The sequence below is a fragment of the Tetrao urogallus genome, assembly GCF_951394365.1.
Source record: "Tetrao urogallus genome assembly, chromosome: Z".
Taxonomy (NCBI): Eukaryota; Metazoa; Chordata; class Aves; order Galliformes; family Phasianidae; genus Tetrao; species Tetrao urogallus.
The window spans coordinates 73691268-73710268 of record NC_136816.1 but is presented as its reverse complement, the minus strand read 5'-3'; the positions used below and the strand labels follow the sequence as shown (position 1 = coordinate 73710268).

At 44.4% G+C, this 19001-nt stretch overlaps 1 protein-coding gene across 1 annotated transcript; it reads left to right on the top strand.

Moving 5' to 3' along the window:
• Positions 1-370: 370 nt before the first annotated feature.
• SKOR2 (SKI family transcriptional corepressor 2) lies at positions 371-16983 on the top strand (the record flags this gene model as incomplete). The annotated part of the gene is made up of 7 exons (XM_079548107.1): positions 371-2407; positions 2958-3018; positions 3319-3393; positions 9212-9277; positions 9688-9786; positions 13196-13263; positions 16921-16983. The coding sequence occupies 7 exons, from the start codon at positions 371-373 to the stop codon at positions 16981-16983; spliced, it is 2469 nt and encodes an 822-aa protein (XP_079404233.1).
• Between the last annotated feature and the right edge of the window lie 2018 nt (positions 16984-19001).

Below are 19001 nucleotides of genomic sequence, written 5' to 3'. Positions count from 1 at the left end.
TGCGGTGGGGAACGGTCCTTACGGCGGTTGGGGGATTTATGGGGATGCTGGGTGGGATGTGCATGGTAATGCAGAGGCAGTGAGTAGGGAATGGGATGGGAAGCGCTCGGTGCAGAATCAGTCTTCCCGCAGATGGCTTTAGAGCGGTGCTGTGTGTGCTTTGTGTCCCAGCAAATTCAAGGGAGGGCATTTAGGGAGCCGGGCAGCTCGGGGACACGTTCCTCTTCCCCTTCACCTTGCCCTTTCCCTTTCTCCTCCCCTTCTCTTGACAGTGACTGCTCTCTGTCCCTCTCTTTCTGCCCTGCTGACAGCTCCACGTTTCTCATTCTCCCTACAGCTGGAGCGCAGCGGCCCCCCTGGCATTGAAGAGATGGCAACCAGCCCCCTGCCCACTCCCACGGACATTTTGTTGCCATCTCCATCCAGCGCATACCCACCGGACCCCATGAGCCAGCAGCAGCGTGCTGGCCACGCCGCCATGAAACCCAACCAAGTGGGGCAGGTGATCCTCTACGGCATCCCCATCGTCTCGCTGGTGATCGATGGGCAGGAGAGGCTGTGCCTGGCGCAGATCTCCAACACGCTGCTCAAAAACTTCAGTTACAACGAGATCCACAACCGACGCGTGGCTCTGGGCATCACCTGCGTGCAGTGCACACCAGTGCAACTGGAGATCCTGCGGCGCGCCGGGGCCATGCCCATCTCATCGCGGCGCTGCGGGATGATCACCAAGCGGGAGGCAGAGAGGCTCTGCAAATCATTCCTGGGGGAGAACCGTCCACCCAAGCTGCCTGATAACTTCGCTTTTGACGTGTCCCATGAGTGCGCCTGGGGGTGCCGGGGAAGCTTCATCCCTGCCCGCTACAACAGCTCGCGCGCCAAGTGCATCAAGTGCACCTACTGCAGTATGTATTTCTCCCCCAACAAATTCATCTTTCACTCGCACCGCACTCCCGATGCCAAATACACGCAGCCCGATGCCGCCAACTTCAACTCCTGGCGCCGCCACCTCAAGCTGACAGACAAGAGCCCCCAGGACGAGCTGGTCTTTGCCTGGGAGGACGTCAAGGCCATGTTCAACGGAGGAAGTCGCAAGCGGGCACTGCCGCCCACACCCACTGCCACCACTCCCGGGACCGCCGCTGTCCCCCAGTGCCACGCGCTGGGCTCGGTGAAGGCAGCGGCCGTGGTGGGGGGTGGCTTGCTGGCCCCACACCTTCTGGCCGCAGCTCCCCAAGAGCTGCAGCAGAAGCGGCCACGCTTCGAGGAGGACGAGGAACTGCACGAGGCCGTGGCGGTGGCAGGAGGGAAGAGCCCGCGGAGCTACCCGCTCATCCCAGTGCCCAGCAAAGGGGCCTTTGGAGGAGTGCTGCAGAAGTTTCCAGGCTGTGGGGGCCTCTTCCCGCATCCCTACGGCTTCCCCGCAGCCTTTGGGCTCTGCCACAAGAAGGAGGAGGGCAGCGGTGCGGGTGATGCCCTCGGAGGGACGGCGGCCCATAAAACCGGAGGGGGGACGGCAGGCAGCGGGGGGCTCTCCGGGCTCTTCTGGCCCGGCAGGAAGGATGCAGCCTTCTATCCACCCTTCTGCATGTTCTGGCCGCCCCGCACTCCAGGCGCGCTGCCGGTGCCCACCTATCTGCAGCCCCCTCCTCAGCCACCTGGAGCGACTCTGGGCTGCGCACTGGGGGACGGCGCTCTCCGGCAGGCCTTCCTGGACCTCTCGGAGCCCGAAGCGGCGGCCTCGGAGCCCGCATCGCCTTCCGCCTCGGATGGAGGGAACGGGGCGAGCGGAGCCCGCGTCCCCCCACACCCATTGGAAGCGGCCGGAGGCCATAAGGCCGCCAGGGGAGGCTACCACCACTCCAGCGCCTTCCGCCCAGTTGGGGGCAAGGAAGACTCGGAGAGTCTGGCCAAGCTGCACGGCGGCGGCCCGCACCGCCCTGCGTCTCCACTGCAGCTCCTGCTTCCCCCGCCACCCCCACCGCCGCCCCCTCCACCGCCGCCCCCCGAGGATGGGGGCTGCGAGCGGCCTCCGTACCCCCCGGCGGGCACCTTCGCCAGCGAGGACAGCAGCGAGGAGGAGGAGGAGGAGGAGGAAGAAGAGGATGAGCCCGAGGTGGACGTCGAAGGGCACAAACCCCCTGATGAGGAGGAGGAAGAGGATGAGGAGGATGAGGAGGAGGAAGGCGAGGAGGACGCCGACCCTCTGACGCCCGCCGCTCGCTTCCCACCCAGCAGGGCTCTGCCAGAGAAGGCTGGCCACGACCGTCCCCCCACCGCCGGCCACCCCTTTGCCCGTCCGGCTGCGGAGGAGAAGCTGGGGGAAGGCCGTGCCCCCGGGGCGGGCAGCGGTGGCAGCAGCCCAGTGCAGCACCCGGTGCCGGAGGAGCAGCCCTGCTACAAAGATGTAAATGTTCCCATGGGGTTCGTGCAGGGCCACCCCATGTAGCATGTAGCTGACTGAGCCTGCCTTGGTCCCTTGCCCCGGCACTGAGCTTCTCAGAGGCTTTGAGCCTTGTGAAGGTTTTGAACCGAGCATGGTTCAAAGTCCAGGCACCTGCAGGCAGCCCTGGAAGCCATCAAAGAAACAAGCAGGCTGGTTCAGTCGCCACCCCAGCATAGGGCCAGGGTTGTGGTCTGACACGGAAAGCTGTTCCGTGGTCTTTGCTCCGTGGCTCATCCCATGTTAAAACACAGAAAGAAAGAATTCGGGCCCGGCCGCAGTCCCTCTCCCATCCTTATTACAGGGATGCACAAACCCAGGATTTTCCTGGAGGTTCCCAGTGGGGCTCCTTCCTTCTTTCCAGAAAGCAGTGGGGAGACAACGTGGTGGGATTCCCCAGAATGTTACCCCCACAGCTCCCCAAAGCTTTCAGCAATCTGCCCCCGACTGGGTGCCCACCCCTGACGGTCTTCAATCCTGATTTTGTGCATTTCAATCTTTTCTGCTTTTCTAGAATCAGAAGAGCAAGGAGGGAAACCAGGTCGTCCTGCCCACAAAGGAGGATAACTTCTCAGGTGAGTGCTCACCCAGAGGTGTGGGAATTCACGGCTGCTTGCTTTGTGTTGGATTTGTTCTCTGCCCCTCGATTTAAACAAAAATAAATCACTTCCATGATTTCAATTAAAAAAATCCATTAAACATCCTGATAGTCTCTCTATTGTGGTAATTTAGCATTATATCCATTCACATCCAAACGCCTCTCTGTGCATGGTGAATGAATAAATATAGATTTACTTTTCTTCTGGATTCTGAGGTTCGTTTCGGTTTCTCGCCAGCCAAAGTGTTTTCAACTCTGCTATTTGTTTGGATTCCAGATAAGAGCAAGGAGCATAATTTCTTCATCACGGATTCTGAGCCTTCGGGAGGGGACTTCTGGAGAGATGCAGCAGGTAAGCTCTGAAATTGGAGGATAAAGAGACAGAGACTGAAATTCATAATCAAATGTCTGAATATTTAGTACAAGGGTAAAGATAAAAACAATTGTGAGCAAGTACAGCTGAGAAAAATGCAAATAGGTGGGAAGTGGTGACATTAATAGGAATAAGATTATTAATTGCTGGGCATATTTCAGCAGAAATTTCAGAAATGTATCAGGTTACACAATGAAACAGGCTGGAAAAGCATAAAACGACAATAATTGAAATGTTCTCTTTGAAACCTTCCATTAAAAAGGATCACAGCTTATTGCTTTTAATATCTGTCAGAAAGACATTAAAGGTGTTTTATGACATCTATGCCAACATTTATATTATCTCCATGATAATGATCTCTACACAAAATGTATAATACATTTACAAAAATTACATTATACAAATTAAATGAAACCACCTTTTACTGATTGCTAAATGTCTCCAAGGGATTTGGGAAAGACGTGATTAGAAGTTTTGATACTAAGTTGTCTATTGCAGTGTCTTAAGGAGAGGGTTTTGTTTCTTGGGAAAAAGGAATCTAATTTTCCATTTATGTAATGCAAACTGCCTTGGCTTTGACTATTCACGGTTAATTGACTGTCAAACGAGGTTGTTATCCTCAGGCAATGTCTGCAAATTTGCCTGTCAAATGAGACAGAGAGAGCAAGCGGGGAGAGAGGGAGTTGTACAAGGAGTGGAAATGAAGAAATGGGATCTTAGAGAAATCTTATATAATAGCGGAGAACAATTGAAAGATCACAAACATTGCTGAACGTGTCCCATTTTAAAGGGTATTTTTTAGAAAGACTCAATAAAACCCTCTTTAGGCGTAGGATAGGAGGAAGAAACAAGCCAGTGTTGGAGATGCTGTGAATTTTGTGCTCGATTTGGATCAAGGTTGTGGACTGATGGCTACCCCTAATTATCTTCTGTACCTTCAAGCAATTACGATAGCGGTGATACAGCAGAAAAAAAAACCCTCAAGAACCTGAGAATATTTAGGAGAACAGTACGCTGTGCATGGGAAGTGTCCTGCACTGCGGCCAATGGAATTCATTACTTTGGCCTTTTAGAAACTTATTCTATCCATGTTCATTAAAAAAATAGTGATACGGTAATATTATGCTTTTTACTTAGACTTCGTATCTCCCCTCTTGACAGAAAACCTAACTGTGCTCCTTGCTATTGCGTGCCCACGGTAGCTGTGCGTTCATCTTCACAGTACATGGAAATGCTCATTTCGGTTAATTGAAATTTTGGTTTTCAAAGTAGTGATCTACCTGGCACATTCTGAATTTAGGCGGAGTATAAAGCTGCTGAGTAAATCAACAGCAGGACCTGCCTGTTTGAAGGACGAGCTGTGAAGAAATGCAGAATGGTTCAGGGCTTGTTCCTGAAAGTGCTTTCTGTGTGCAGTCCCGTTATCTTCACAGGGATTTAGATTGTTGTTTGTTTTGTATGGGGTTGAGCCCTCTTCATCTTGCCCAGAATTAGTGGGTTATGTTCACAATGCTTTCCTGCTTGACTGTCAAAACATTCTGCAGAATATGCTGGCTCTACAGCTTGCTTAATAAGATTAATATATGCACGAGTTATTCAATGTTCCTAATAAGATTAGGGAAGATGAAATGATCCTGGAAAAATTCCTCTTGTTGCGGCAACAGTTTGTATTTACAAAGTAAACCCGGTAAAAAGCATCTTAAAACCAATGCGGTATTTTCTGTGCCAGTGCAACCATTTGTCAGTGCACGCCTTGGCTTCATATTCTCAACGTGCTCAACTCGAAAAGTCATCCTAAACAGAGCTATTTCCAAGGCTGGGAGAGATAAGGGCACGGTGATCCCGTGCCGGTCGTACCACACAGCCTGGAAGCTGCCCGTGAAAATCCCCATCTTTTCTTTTCGGTCAGGCAACGCTCCTAAAGAGCTCAAAATTATTCAAATTCCCATGGCAGTTTTCGCAGGTGCAGTGACCAACTTACGTAACTGGTCCCAATTTTTTTGTTTTATTTATTTATTTATTTATTTTTCAGAAAGATCCAACCCCAGAGCTGAAGGGCAGGGAGAGGCGATGGGTGTCAGACACGCCACGCCACTGTAACACTGTGCAAACACGGCCTGTTTTTTACAAAGTTCGAGTTCTATAAACTATTTCCAAACCACCTAAAGCTGTGTTTGTTTCAGGTAGTAACGTCTGCTCCAATAGTAGCTGATTTTGGTGTTTTTTTTTTTTTTTTCCAATACCAAAAAAATTGTTTGTCAGGCATTTCAGGGGAACTTCCGACTAGGAGCAGTGAGCCACATCCTTAGTTCATTTACTCATAAATATACATCCAGATTAACTCTGGAAATATTGGTGCAATTACTGTAGATTTACGGTAGTTGTAGAGGGTTGGAAACAGCGTGGTGCATCTTACATAAGAAAAACTGGATGGTCTTTACAGAATTAAGTTGTTAAGCACTGGATCCAGAAGTTACTGACATAGAATTTATTTTTTGCTTATATTTATTTATAAGCAAAGAAAGTGAAAGTTGGAATGAAGGTGAATTTTCAAATGTGGGACCCAGCACTGCAAATTAATAGCTAAGTTTGCACGTGAGAACACGCATGTACATGACGGAAAACTGGAGATGGGCAGCAGGGTTCATTTCCTATTCCTGACTCTTTTCTGTTATTAATAAAGAGTTTGGGAGATCTCCTTGGGCTATTATAAGGGGCTGAATTTTGTCAAAATTATTTTTTGCATGTCTCAGTAGCTGGTGATACGGTTTCTCCGTGTTGTTTTAATTTTTGTTGTTGTTGTTGTTGCTTTGCTTCTTTGTTTTTAGGACTCATCTTCTGGAATCCTACCCTCCATTTTAAACAACCCCAAAATTAGTGATTATCCAGCCCTCATGTTTCCAGAATAAAGCTATGAAATATTTCCAAGAAATATCATAGGGCTCAGCCCAGAAGGAATTGATTTGTTGTAAAAAACATTGCACATTTTGGAAACCAAGCACAGTTTCAAAATGTTTAGTTAGAGACCCTGAAACCATGTTCTCATCCTGAAGTCTACAAGTGCCTCAGTGCAGGTTTTTTAAGTCAGCTGTCCATGTTTTGAACTTCAAATGGAAGTTATAAACTAGGCTTTATCTGTGCAAAAAATAGAACTAGCTTGTTTTAAAGTTGAGGCACTTGGAGGGGAAATTAACACTAGAAGCTCTGGATTTTGCACGATGTGTACATCAGCCCCAGTGCAGAAAAACACTTGAACATACTTACTGCATTTTCTAAAATAGGCATACTTTCTAAAGCCTTGTCTAGCCTGCTGATTATTTATCCCCAGAATGGGGCATGAGTATTCAAGATGCATGAATATTTTCAGTAAGAGTATGTTTTGGAAGGATTTTTTAGCAAGTCATTAATAGTAAATACAGATGGAGTCTTTGAAGCTCTCCAAGTCTGCTGTTTCACATCTGCCCATAGATTTTGAATGACTGTATGTTTGGACACAAGACACCAGCACTGTCATAACCATGGTCTTTGTGTAACATGTTCTCTCCAGCAAAAAATAATGGAGCACTTTGCGTTTGTGGTCCTGGTAGACCGTCGGTGCTGCATCACTGCTTTTTTCCTCCTTGGTTCATAGAATCACAGAGTCACTAACGTTGGAAAAGACCTCCAAGATCCCCAAGCCCAATCTCAACCCACTGCCACCATGCCAACTGACCGTGACCCCAAGTGCCACAACTCCAGGTTTCTTGAATACGTCCAGGAACAAGGACTATTTTTCTAGAAAAGAAATTATTCCTAACATCCAGCGTGCAGTGGATGGATATTCACATTCCAGATTAAGTGTAACCTCAAAATGTAATCCATCCTTACTCCAGATAAAAAAAAACCTGCTGCTAATCAGAAATAACAGAGGTATGAAAGTGGCTTTGGACACTTTCTACCCCTAGACAGCAGACTTGAGGTGCAGTTAGATTTTTGGCTAAATTGAAACCAAGCCTCTCTGAAAGCAAACTTAGATGCCCATCCATCTCTGGGTCTGCACAGCTTTTGTTTTCCATCGCGCTGAACACAACTTTGTGCATAGAGAAGGCCCAGGAGAATTCTGGTGGAGCTATTAGGAGGGGAAGTGATTTTTTTTGTAGACTGATTAAAATTCGTTGGGCTTTCTGTTTGTTTGTTTTTAAACACCTATTTAGCTTTTAATTAACATTTAAGAGAAAGGAAGCTGGTTAAATATTCAATACCTCCTCCCTTTCAATTAAGGTATAACAGTACACAGCACTTGATGAGGCCTCTGGGAAGTATGGAAAAGCAGAAGAGCAGACTCCTGATTATCATTTTGAGGGGGACTGGGAAGGTGAAACTCATCTGATTGTTGTTATTATTGCCATTAACAATAATAATGTCGAGGCCCTTTTATGAGCAGCAGAAAGCAGTTTAGGAATGAGGCTGATTCTTTAAAACCCAAACGCTGGGATTTGCATTTAAACACCTTCACTTTTCCCATCCTGTTCTTTACTTCTTTGGGAAGCGATAATGGTTGATATTTACAGTTTAATAAGTACACTTCCTAAACTTAAATTCTTTCTTTTTGCTTGCGTGTTCTCATTTATTTCAGACTTACCTAACAAAATACTTATTTTGTTAACAATCCTGCTTAAGACTGCACTATATTAAACTAAAAAAAAAAAAGCATTTTACATTACAGGACTATTTAAAAGCACTGCTTCAAGAGTGATGTATAGTTTTCTTTTTGTTTCTTTTGCCTCTTTTAATTTGAGAGCCAGCTCACCTGCAGAAAATGCATTGTCCATATCAAATATCATACAGTAATCATTTTTTTTTAATAACTGTGTTATGTAAACAGATTTAAATGGCACTGATGGCAGCAGGTATCAGTTGTGTAAATAAAAACCTGAACGAGTTTATTTTTATGTTAAAGAAAGAAACAAGAAGAGAGAGCAGATGCTGAAGGGCACAGCTACGGGATATGTTCCATGTATTAACATTTCACGTTTCATGGGACATACGAGTGCATTGGTTTTTAAAAACAGAAATAAATGCCTTGCAAAAATATTTCTGGTTGCATAGGAAACAAGACTTTCCAATTCGACTTCACCATCAGCTGACTGCGGTGACCTGCCATCGATGCTCTGTGACTGTGAGCTTTTGAGCAGCTGCTGTCTTACCTGTTGTGTTCAGTGCTGGAGCTTTTCATTTTCCCCCAACCCAAGATGCTTTCTCCATGACTCTTTCAAATACGTAAATGAATGAGCAGATTTACATATGTCTTCCTTGTGGTTATTCATCAGTAGTTAATGATGTGCACTTAGCAGCTGGACAAAAACCAAGAATTAGTCCAATTAGCTCAATAACTGCCTCCTTACCAAATATTTCTTAATTATTGAGAGTCCTTTTATACTTCAACTTTAAGTAATAGAAAATCTTCTATTAATTTCAGTGAGAATGGTATTTTGTCATTTAAAAACCTGTTTCCTGGCTTCTTTCATAACCTTGTTCATAGAAACTACAGAAAAAAAAAAAACCAAACACATTTTCAGAGGACAATCAAAATAGACCCTTAAGCCTCAGAAGCCTGTACCAGGAAAAGCATCTTTGGTCTCAGCTAGGGTTGTGTTTGTAAGTGACACCTGGATGCTGTAGAGAAGACTCAATCGTTTTTTCTTCTTTAATTTTATTTTTTTTCCTCCATGTTTTCTGAAGCAGTTGCACAATAAAGACAATTCTGATGAAAAGTGATACTGGTAAATCAATAACTTTTTTCCTTTCTTTCCTTAAGGTGAACACACACAAGAAACCAATTCACCTCATTCGCTGAAGAAGGATGTAGAAAACATGGGGAAAGGTAAAATAAATCAGGGTCTCTTCTGTTATAAAACTGCTATTTGTTTTAATAGAATATGAGGATAATAGGGGGCATTTTTGTTCTGCACCATATTTTAAGCTTGTCAAGTAACATATGAATAATATATGGACCTTTGGGTGGATATAATTGAGATTAATGCATATATATCAATCAATACATGACACTGTAATATAATACTTTAAAATAATATATTACATTGATTTATATTCATGGCTTTCTGCACAAAATCTATCGTAGGTCTATGCAACACTTTTTTTTTTTCTTCTTCTTTAATAACTGCTAAAATATTTTGTCTTATCGTAATGAATTGCTCAGTAACTGTTCTCTCAAGAATTATTTCCACAGATTAGTAACACCACTTTTCTCCTCTTTCCTCTTCTTTTTCTTAGAGGAACTCCAGAAGGTTTTGTTTGAACAAATTGACTTACGGAGGAGGCTGGAGCAGGAGTTCCAGGTGTTGAAGGGAAATGCATCTTTCCCAGTATTCAGTAAGAACACGTATCTGTGATTTTGGCTTTTTTGGGGTTTTTTTTTTGAGAGTTGTTTGTTGTTGGAAAACAGGAGAAGCACGTCCTCAGTTGTATTGCCAGGATTTTCAGCTGAGGTCGATGGCACTTACGCTGTTTGGGCTTTTCAGGCTGCCAACATCAGTCTTTTGTAGGAAAAATCCAGGTGTCCCTTTTGGTGTGCATTCTAAAATGAAACGGACAATCAGAAAGGTTTTCGTGAAGTTATCAGGAAGTTGAACTGCAGGCACAAGGAAACAGTAAAGGACATAACGATGGGGAAAACGTGCCTTCATTCATGCAGAAGTTGGCTTTTTGCTAACTTCTCTTACCTCCTGCATGACGAAAATATCTGACCAGCCCTCAGCTTGGTTTCCTGGAGCTTCCTGAAGAGTTCAGAAGCTCTCTGTTCTGTTAGAAGTCCGAGTTGCTTCCTAAAAACTCCACCATTGCAAGCACCCCAATTCAACAAACACCTCTGCTGCAAGCTGAGGAATGTTTGGATCACAAGAAGAGGTGGGAGTGCAGACTGTGTTTTCTTGTCATTTAAAGAAAATGCATTTTTCTGCTTTCTGTAAATAAGGTAAATTCAGAGAAGTGCAAGGCAGGTCTCTGGAGATGACTCCATCTTTAGCTCAAATCTCGAAAGCTTCATAAACAAAGGAGAGCCTGAAGTGGTATAGATATTAATGAAAGGAGATAACCTCATCCTTCAGTATAAGTTCAGTCATTACGTGGGTTTGAGAGTGAGGTAATTTTCAAATAATTTGTATAGATCAAAATGCTTGATGTGTGGTATTGGTAAAACGGCATCTTGGAGTTTTGCCATTCGGGTCACTCATTTATCCTTTTGTTCTTCTACAGTAAAATTAATGCTCTGTCATTGCCGTGTAAATAAACAGTGCAATTAAACCGCATGAAATACAATTCAAATAAAAGAAAAGAACACATTCGGCTGACCAAGGAAGTGGCGACTGCATATGCTGACTTGAAAAATATGTGGTTTCAACATACCACAAAGCAGTGGTCAATTTTCTTCAGGATTAAAATAGAAAACAGATAATGTGCTATAAACAATACGTGTAAGTGACCGTAAAACCTATCTACAGATTTAGATTTACCAAAAAAACCCTCCTCCACATACAATAAAACAAGAAAATGGGTCTTTGTCAAGCAAGTAAGTGTAAAATCTGAGATAAGTGCGGTTTGTCCTCCAGAACAGCATGTGGTGCAATGAAAGAGATGGGGCCGCTGCCTCAGGTCAGGTGTTAGAAGCTATTTGTCTTGCAGGTTTCCCTAGTAAAGTTTCTAACTGCTTGTGACTGTGCTAGAGAGAAAAATCATAGAAAACCCAATTAAAGGAGAGAAACCTGAAAAGCGACTAAGGAAGGTACGGTTAAAATCGTGCTGATGGGCTTCTCGTGGCTTGGAGACACGTGGGTCTGCACGAGGAAGAGCAGAGCAGGTTTGCATCCCAGTCCTGAGCAGCCATAGGACTGAACTTCTGTCCGTCCCGAAGATGCTGAAGGCAGAATCCTGCACCGGTTTTACCTCTGGTGCAGACGGCTCACCTTTTGTCCGGCAGCATTTAACGACGTGGCAGTAAAACAGTAGAAACGTAGCCTGGGCAGTTAAAGTATTTAAGTTTGTGTTAAGAAAACTCTTTAAATATTCATCTCTTTTCTCCTGGGCATTGCTCACGGCTTTGTCTGCCGCAGGAAAAAAAAAAAAAAAAAAAAGCGTTATCCTCACCATTAACCCCGTTTGCACAGCGAGTTTGCAGCGCAGGACTGAGCAGGATTTCTGAGCTGTTTGTACCGAGCCTGTGAAGAGATGTTCAGGGAGGAGAGGAGATGAGGGGCATTTCTTTGCGTAGCCTGCTCCTATTGAAATGAAACTGGAAGAGGACCTACAGAGTAGCTAGCACAGGACAAGAGACAATCACCTTTTGTCCCACATGGCTATTTTGGTAAGCAGAGGAGAAACTGCAAACTGGCTTGTATTCTTTTTCTTTTCAAGTTGGAGAGGAAAAAACAGGCTGATAAAATGAAACCTGGAGGAATTCCTTAAGATGTCATTGCATTCTTTTCAGCGTAGACATGCTGGACTCCTGCTGGTTTTAGCTAGACAAATTTTCTCTCCATTTGTTTTCCTGACATTTTCTCACCATCCTGCACTGCCTCCATGCCTCCTAAGCAACATCCTTTGCTTTTCATTTAGACAAGGCCAAATTATTGTGTGAAAGACAACAGAGCTCTGCCCCCTTCTAGTTTCTTCCATTTCTTCCCTGTGCCCACACCTGATGGTGACATATCTCCTTTCCCCCAAGGCATGGCAGCTCCTGCCACTCCACTGTGATGTGCTCTGTCTTCTTGCCTCTGCTTTTGGGTTTGAGAATGTAGTGAGCTTGTGGGGCTCTGCAGGGAATGAGTGTGTTCCCAGGCCCACAGCAGCACACGGAGCATTGATAGGAGCCACATTTCTCATCTGGGATCAAATCTTTGCATTGCAATTTTGGTATTTTTGTGACTCCCATTACTGCCCTATCAAAGTGTCCCACAGTCATTTAATCTATTAATCCTCCCTGTGCTCCAGGCAGATGAGGCAGTGCTATTATTCCTGATTTACTGGTGAAGAAACGAAGCGTGGGGAGACATATGCACAGAGCTTGGAGAGCAGATACTGAACTGAGGCTCCATGAGTTCTGGAGCCACGGCCCAACAGCCAACATGACTGCTGAAGTCTTTTAATTGCAAATAAGCCATTCTGGCTGCTTTGGCCTTGTAGTACTCTTCAGCAAGACCCTACCAGAGCTGAAAGGTTGTGCCACAACCCAGCTGACTGGGAAGGACTGGGAAGGTGTGGTCTGTCTCTCAATGACTTCTTCCTATCTGAATTCCACGTCACTCTTTAAGGAATTTGAGCTGCTTTCAAAGTTGTCAGCACAATCTTGTAAACTACAAATCAAATCCTGCATCCTTGAACACTTTCTGTTCTCACATCCTGGACATCCCTATTGACGTCAGCAGATTTATACCAAAGCAAAGCAGCTTTTGCTGTTATCTCCAGTTCTTGTAAGAGTTTGACTGATGACTGCAGTCTGGTCCATTGAGAACGTCACTGTGGGCATGAAAGCTAGCAAGAGAAACATAGGAGCCTACATCTTAAAGTGGGGAGGACAGAGCTGGATCTGTTTTTTCCAGGCAAATCTTTTTTTTCTCATCAGCAGTACCTCCTATCAGATAAGTTTTTGGTAGGTATATCATACAAAAAGGCTTTGGTGTGCTTCAGTTGGGTTTGGTTTCATTTGATTTATAGGAATTCTGCTATGGTCTCTATTTTAATTACTGCATTTACTTGTCTTTTTTTTTTTTTCTTTCCCTCTTAATAGATAATTTTCAAGATCAGATGAAACGAGAGCTGGCATACAGAGAAGAAATGGTGCAGCAGCTACAAATTGTGAGTCTATGTCTTTGACTAAAAATGCTATGAACTATCACTTTGATTTTTTAAGTACACCCTCAAGTTTTTCCCCTGGAAGCCATGTAGATGTAATATTACAGAGCTCACGTTCCCTTATGCTTAGGAACACGTCAGCTTGCAGTTCTTAACTGGTTTAGAGCCTAATTACCTGGAGATTTACTTTCATACCTTAACCAGATGGGTCTTCATCTTTCAACTCAATGGAATGTGCTGACTGAACACTGAGACTACAGCTTTCCTGAGTCAGGCTTGCCAAAAATCTCCACATCTGAATCAGCCTTCTGCTTGAGAAGCTCACTTTTCCTCTTGCTGAAAATGGGAGGGGTTGTTGTCTTCTGGTGCTGTCATTTTCTACTTGATGGGTTAGGACATAAAAATAAAGCTGAAGGCCACGATTGTCAAACATGTGTGCTGTGCTCCGAGGCATTTAGAGTGGCCTTATTTTTAGAGCTCTGAGCTCCCTGTTCCTGCTGACTTCAGAGATTTCAATGAGAGATGGAGGGTGTTGGAAGGAGGTTGTTTCATAGAGAAAATCGACTCCAGGCCATTTTGGAGGGTTTTTTCTTTTGCTGGTCTCCATTCTTTAACACGTACAGCTGTTACTGCGTTCGCCCTCATCTCCCAGGATCTGGCAGAAAGTTTCATTGGAAACCCATTGGCCTTCTTGGCTCATGCCATGGGTAAACCAAATCCTTTGGTGCAGGACACGTTAAAAAGCAGGATTTATTTTGATATATTTTGTCTGTTGTTTTTAACAGGGATAGGCTGTTTTGGTTTGTATGTTCCGGGAACACTGGAGCATTGCTTTGACAAAGTTGCCCACATGCAATTTTCTTGTCATTGCGGTGCAGAGAGAGAAGATGAAATTTTTAAAGCATGCTCGAATCACAATTTTACTTTCAGCTTCACAGATATGTAGGATTAAACACAAAGGTTAGTGGCTTAGCTAGCCGCAGAATTTGGCTTAGTCATTTTTATTTTTAAGATTATATAAATGAGTTGGTTTGTTGTTTGTTTTGTTGTTGGTGGTGGTGTTTTTTTGTTGTTGTTTTTGTTTTTGTTTTTTGCTTTTCTCACCATTGTGTGCATATACAACTTACACTAGCTCTTCCTGAACATTTCAACATGACCACGAAGGCATCTGTTTGTTTAAAAGCACTTCTGACGTTGTGAAACTGCAATGCAGAGCGCGATGATAAATTGCCACCCCAACAAACACGTGCTGGGGAGTCGCGCTGTCGGAAGAGAGGAGATGGCTCAGACTCCAAGTGCCCTCTGCTGTCACTCCGCAGCCACTGCACTCACAGCAACGAGGACGTGGCACAGGTTTAACATTCCTCATTGAGAGCCTCACTGTTTAATCGATGAGTTGTAATTTTAATGCTTTGTCCACTCCGGACTTCGAAAAATTATTTTATGGCTTCCTGAAAGTCAGGAGCAAGGTTCAGGTCTTTGAGAAAGTGTTCTGTTACAACATCTGTAATGGATATTGACCTCTTTGGACACAACCTGGCTTGGTAGGTGGATGAAGTCTTGGACTCTGTGTGGCCATTGGCAATTTCTGTTAATAAGGAGTTGGTCCGAAAGCCTCGAGCAGCTGCCAGGAAGCACTGCAACCATATGCCAAGCTTTCAGCCAAGTGCCAAGAAGCAATCAATAAATCATCATATTTAACAGGAAAATTGATCTTAAATCACTGAGTGTGTTTTGCTCTTCCTCCTGCCTCCAAGCATCCTCTACCCAAATGGCTGAGTACGTGCAGGTCCCACTTTGCTTCAGGCATGGGTTGTGATCAACCCTACTACTTTTCCATGGGGATAAAGGCAGTAGGTCTTTGAGACATGTTAGAAAAGTGAGTTGTTCTGACAGCCTTTTGTCTTCTCATCTGGTTCAGATGGCTTTTGTATTCACTACGGAGTCTTGGCTTCCACCCTACTGGCCAACTGTGGGGTGACAATAACGCTCAGTCCTCAGAATTGGATCCAGCTAGAGCTCCTCTGATGTTCGATAGCCTCTAGCCTCAGTATTACTTTCAACCACCTCTGTTCTTTGAAGGCAGACAAGAAAATAAATCAGGAACTATCTGCCTGCAAAATTGATTTCTCTTCATCATCTTCTATCCCGATCTTTAAAGGTGTACAAGAAGTCTTTAAAAGAAGGAAAAATCCATCCTGGTGTGGCATTCTCAGGTCTTTGGAGGTATGAGATCATGTTCCTTGGAGTCCTACTGTAATTAAGAAAAGCTCTAATAGGTTCAGTTCCTATTTCATGCTGTACATGGAAGGTTGAGGCTTCGTACAATGAGTGTATTCATGATACATGCAGGGAATACTCACACTGTTATGTAGGTTTGCAGAGATGTTGCTCACTGCATGCTTGTCACTCTGCAAGTGAGAAGAGAAATGGGAAATAGTGGCGCTTTAAAATATTGATTTGATTTTGGTGGAATCATCTGTAGTTAAATTAGGATGGAAATTAGTTCTACATGCATAATCCCATGCAGAGTTCAGTTCCCAGGAAGCCAAAGGGGATGTGCTCCAGGGATCTTATCAAAGATAAAGAATCTTATCTTGCCCTTTTAAGTATTGATCCTATCTTCATCCGAACACTCGCTCTGGATGCACAAAAAGGGACAGCAGCGTCACAAACAGCCCTAAACATGTCCTATTGCAGCACTGGATCCACAAAATGTTCATGCAACTTGAAAAGCAGATGACATTGCACGTGATTTAACTTGTGAAAAAGTGTCCCTGCTGAATAGCACCCCTTCCACTCTCATTTATTACCAGGAGCATGCACAAAACAACACACGCTGAAAAGACACCGACTTGCCAAATATAGCAGAAAAAAAAACGGATTGAGAACAGTCCCTTTCTGACAGAATGTACCTTGTCGTGTTATCTAGGTCAGCACAGCTTGGGAGATGTCCTATATAACTGACGGCCATGCAGAGCAATGTTGGGAGTGAGAAGGAGGTAGAAACATCACAGCCTCAGCTGAAACGTGCTTATTCAGCCACTTGTTGGTGGCTCCCTTTGCTCCCAGATTTGGACTGATCCTCTTAGCTCATAAGTCATGAAAGCGAATTCATGATTTCAACACATTTGACATTATTTCTGAATGCATCACAGAGTTCCTAGAAGCAGAAGCGGGTCACCTCGGTCTGCAGCAGCACCGGGAGTGGAGGTGCATAAATGTTGTGATCCCAATGTGATTCTTTCCAAAAGACAGCTATTCACTGTTGAGGAATAGTGAACATGTAGCCATTTGGATTCCCACCTACAGGGAAATCTCAGAGCAATTTAGTTTTGTTGCATTTTAAAGAGCTGTCCCATACTGCATTCCCAGCAGCCTACGAACACATCATCCCACTTTGTTCCTAAATATAACTATGTTCCCTAATATACCTATGTTCTCTGTTTTGCTTTAATTATTTGTTCCACTTCAGTGGCTTTCATCGGGTTTGTGCAAGACAGAAATAGTTATTAAGAACTTCCTAATTATGGGGATATAAATACATGCAGACTGATACTCCCAACCTGCTGTATTTTGGCTGCGCAGAGATTCCAGCCTGCATATGTTGTTAGCCAAATCTTGGCTTAAAACAGTGGCTTTGTTTCTGTGTCGTTGCAGATTCCCTATGCAGCAAGCTTGATCAGGAAAGAAAAGCTGGGTGCACACCTCAGCAAAAGCTAAAGGTAAGCTTGTGAAAGAAGGGGTGGGGTAGTATTCTGGCCGTCAGATTTCTCTCCGCAGCCGTTACAAGAATTTAGAGAATCGTTTTGCTGTGTGACATTGATCCATTCCCATCATGCCTGCTGACCATGTGCCCAGCTGCCACATCTCCACGGTTCCTGAACACTTCCAGAGACAGGGACTCCACCGTCACCCTGGGCAGACTGTGCCAGGGCCTGACCATTCTTTGGAGAAGAAGTTGTTCCTCATATCCGACCTGGATCTCTCCTGATGCAACTTGAGGCCATTACCTCTTGTCCTAAATCATCACCCAAATTGTGAGGTTTCACTGGGGTGGGACATAGTGTTGAGAATTGACCACTGGTTGAACACAGGCTAATGGCTTGAACAAGAGCTGCTCTCTGACACTATGAAGTGGCTTCAAGGAAATATACCTTCAGCAAAAATGGGAAACTGCCCTGACATTCAATTCCAGGTGCTAAAGATTTAACACTTAAATTAACATTTACTCAGAGAGCAATGAGGCCCTGGCATTGCTGCCCAGAGAAATGTGGGTGCTTCACCATGAGAAGAACCCAAGGCTGGGTCGGTTGGATGGGGCCCTGGGCAGCTTGAGCTGAGAAGAGCAGCATCAGCTGAACAGCACCATTTGTTCTCACCATTGCATTTCCAGCAGCCAGTAATCCTTGTAGGAAGGTCCCAGCATCACAGCTTCAAGAGTTTCCTGTTCGTTTGTTGAGTGTGAAGGATGGATGTATTTCTTGTGCTGGTTTTGTTGCCAGTGATGCACCATCCCTGCAGACAACAGGGATTTCTTTGAGTAGGCCCTGGAAGATTAGTTGTTACTTAACTGCTAAGCTAAACCAGTAAAGCAGAGAATCACAACTCCATTGCTCAGAAGCAACTTCAGATTCTCAATGCGCCAAGCAGGAAAGGGTTTTAGCAACCCTTAGCAAAAAATGTGCATGCACATCCATACCCATGCAATGCACCAAGGGAGTGAGGACCCTGTGCACTGCAGAGCATCCGCTCAGTTAATGCCCTGTGTTTTCCAGAAATCCTGTACTGCTCTTGTTGGACCTGCTGTGCCAAATCAGGTCTTGTTGGATTTAGTCATATTGCAGTTGGTTACTCCTCATTTGCAATGGAATATTTCAATGGGACTCTGAATTTTAACTAGCTAGTCTCAGAGGATGCTTATCACAGAATCAGGGAATTGTAGAATCAAGAAGGTTGGAAAAGACTTCCAAGATCCCCAAGTCCAACAAACCCCCACCATTCTCACATGCCCCCAAGTGCCACATCCCCACAGTTCTTGGACACCTCCGGAGATGGGGACCCCATCACCTCCCTGGGCAGCTGTGCCACCGCATCACATTTTTTTTTGGAGAAGAAATTCTTCCTAATACCCAACCTGAACCTCCTCTGATCCAACCTGAACCTCCCCTGAGCAGGTGACTTTTGCGTATCTGTTTTCTTGGGACTGTGAGTAAATGTTGTAATTCTGTGAGTAAAGAAACGTCAGATTCGGGCTTAGAGATGGTAACACTTTGTTTTCTTTTGTGAGCTTTTGTGTTTGTTTTTTTTATTCCTAGAAGCGCAGGACCTTTTGCAGCTGTTCCCTTGTAAATAATGACCCACCGTTCTGAAATCTAACTTGTATAAAGACTGATAAAATGGAAGTGCTTGGGGATATAAAGAACAAGTAAAACAAATCAGGTTCCTCTGAACTCAAGGACAAGTGACCTCAAAACATCATGGACAACCATGTAAAATAGAACGTAGCAGCCATTTATTAGTTAAAAACAAAACAAACAAGCAAACAGAAAAAAAGAAAAAAAAAAAATCAAAAAATGCCTGTCCTGGATCTTTTTTTGGTGGTACCAAAGTTTAAGTCTTTGTGTTTTTAGAAGAACTACTAAAGCTAATAGAGGAAACGCTTTTGATGAATCACAGACATAAGCAGTGAAGAGAACTGACGATCCTTCAAACGCTACAAACACTGACGCCATCCGCCA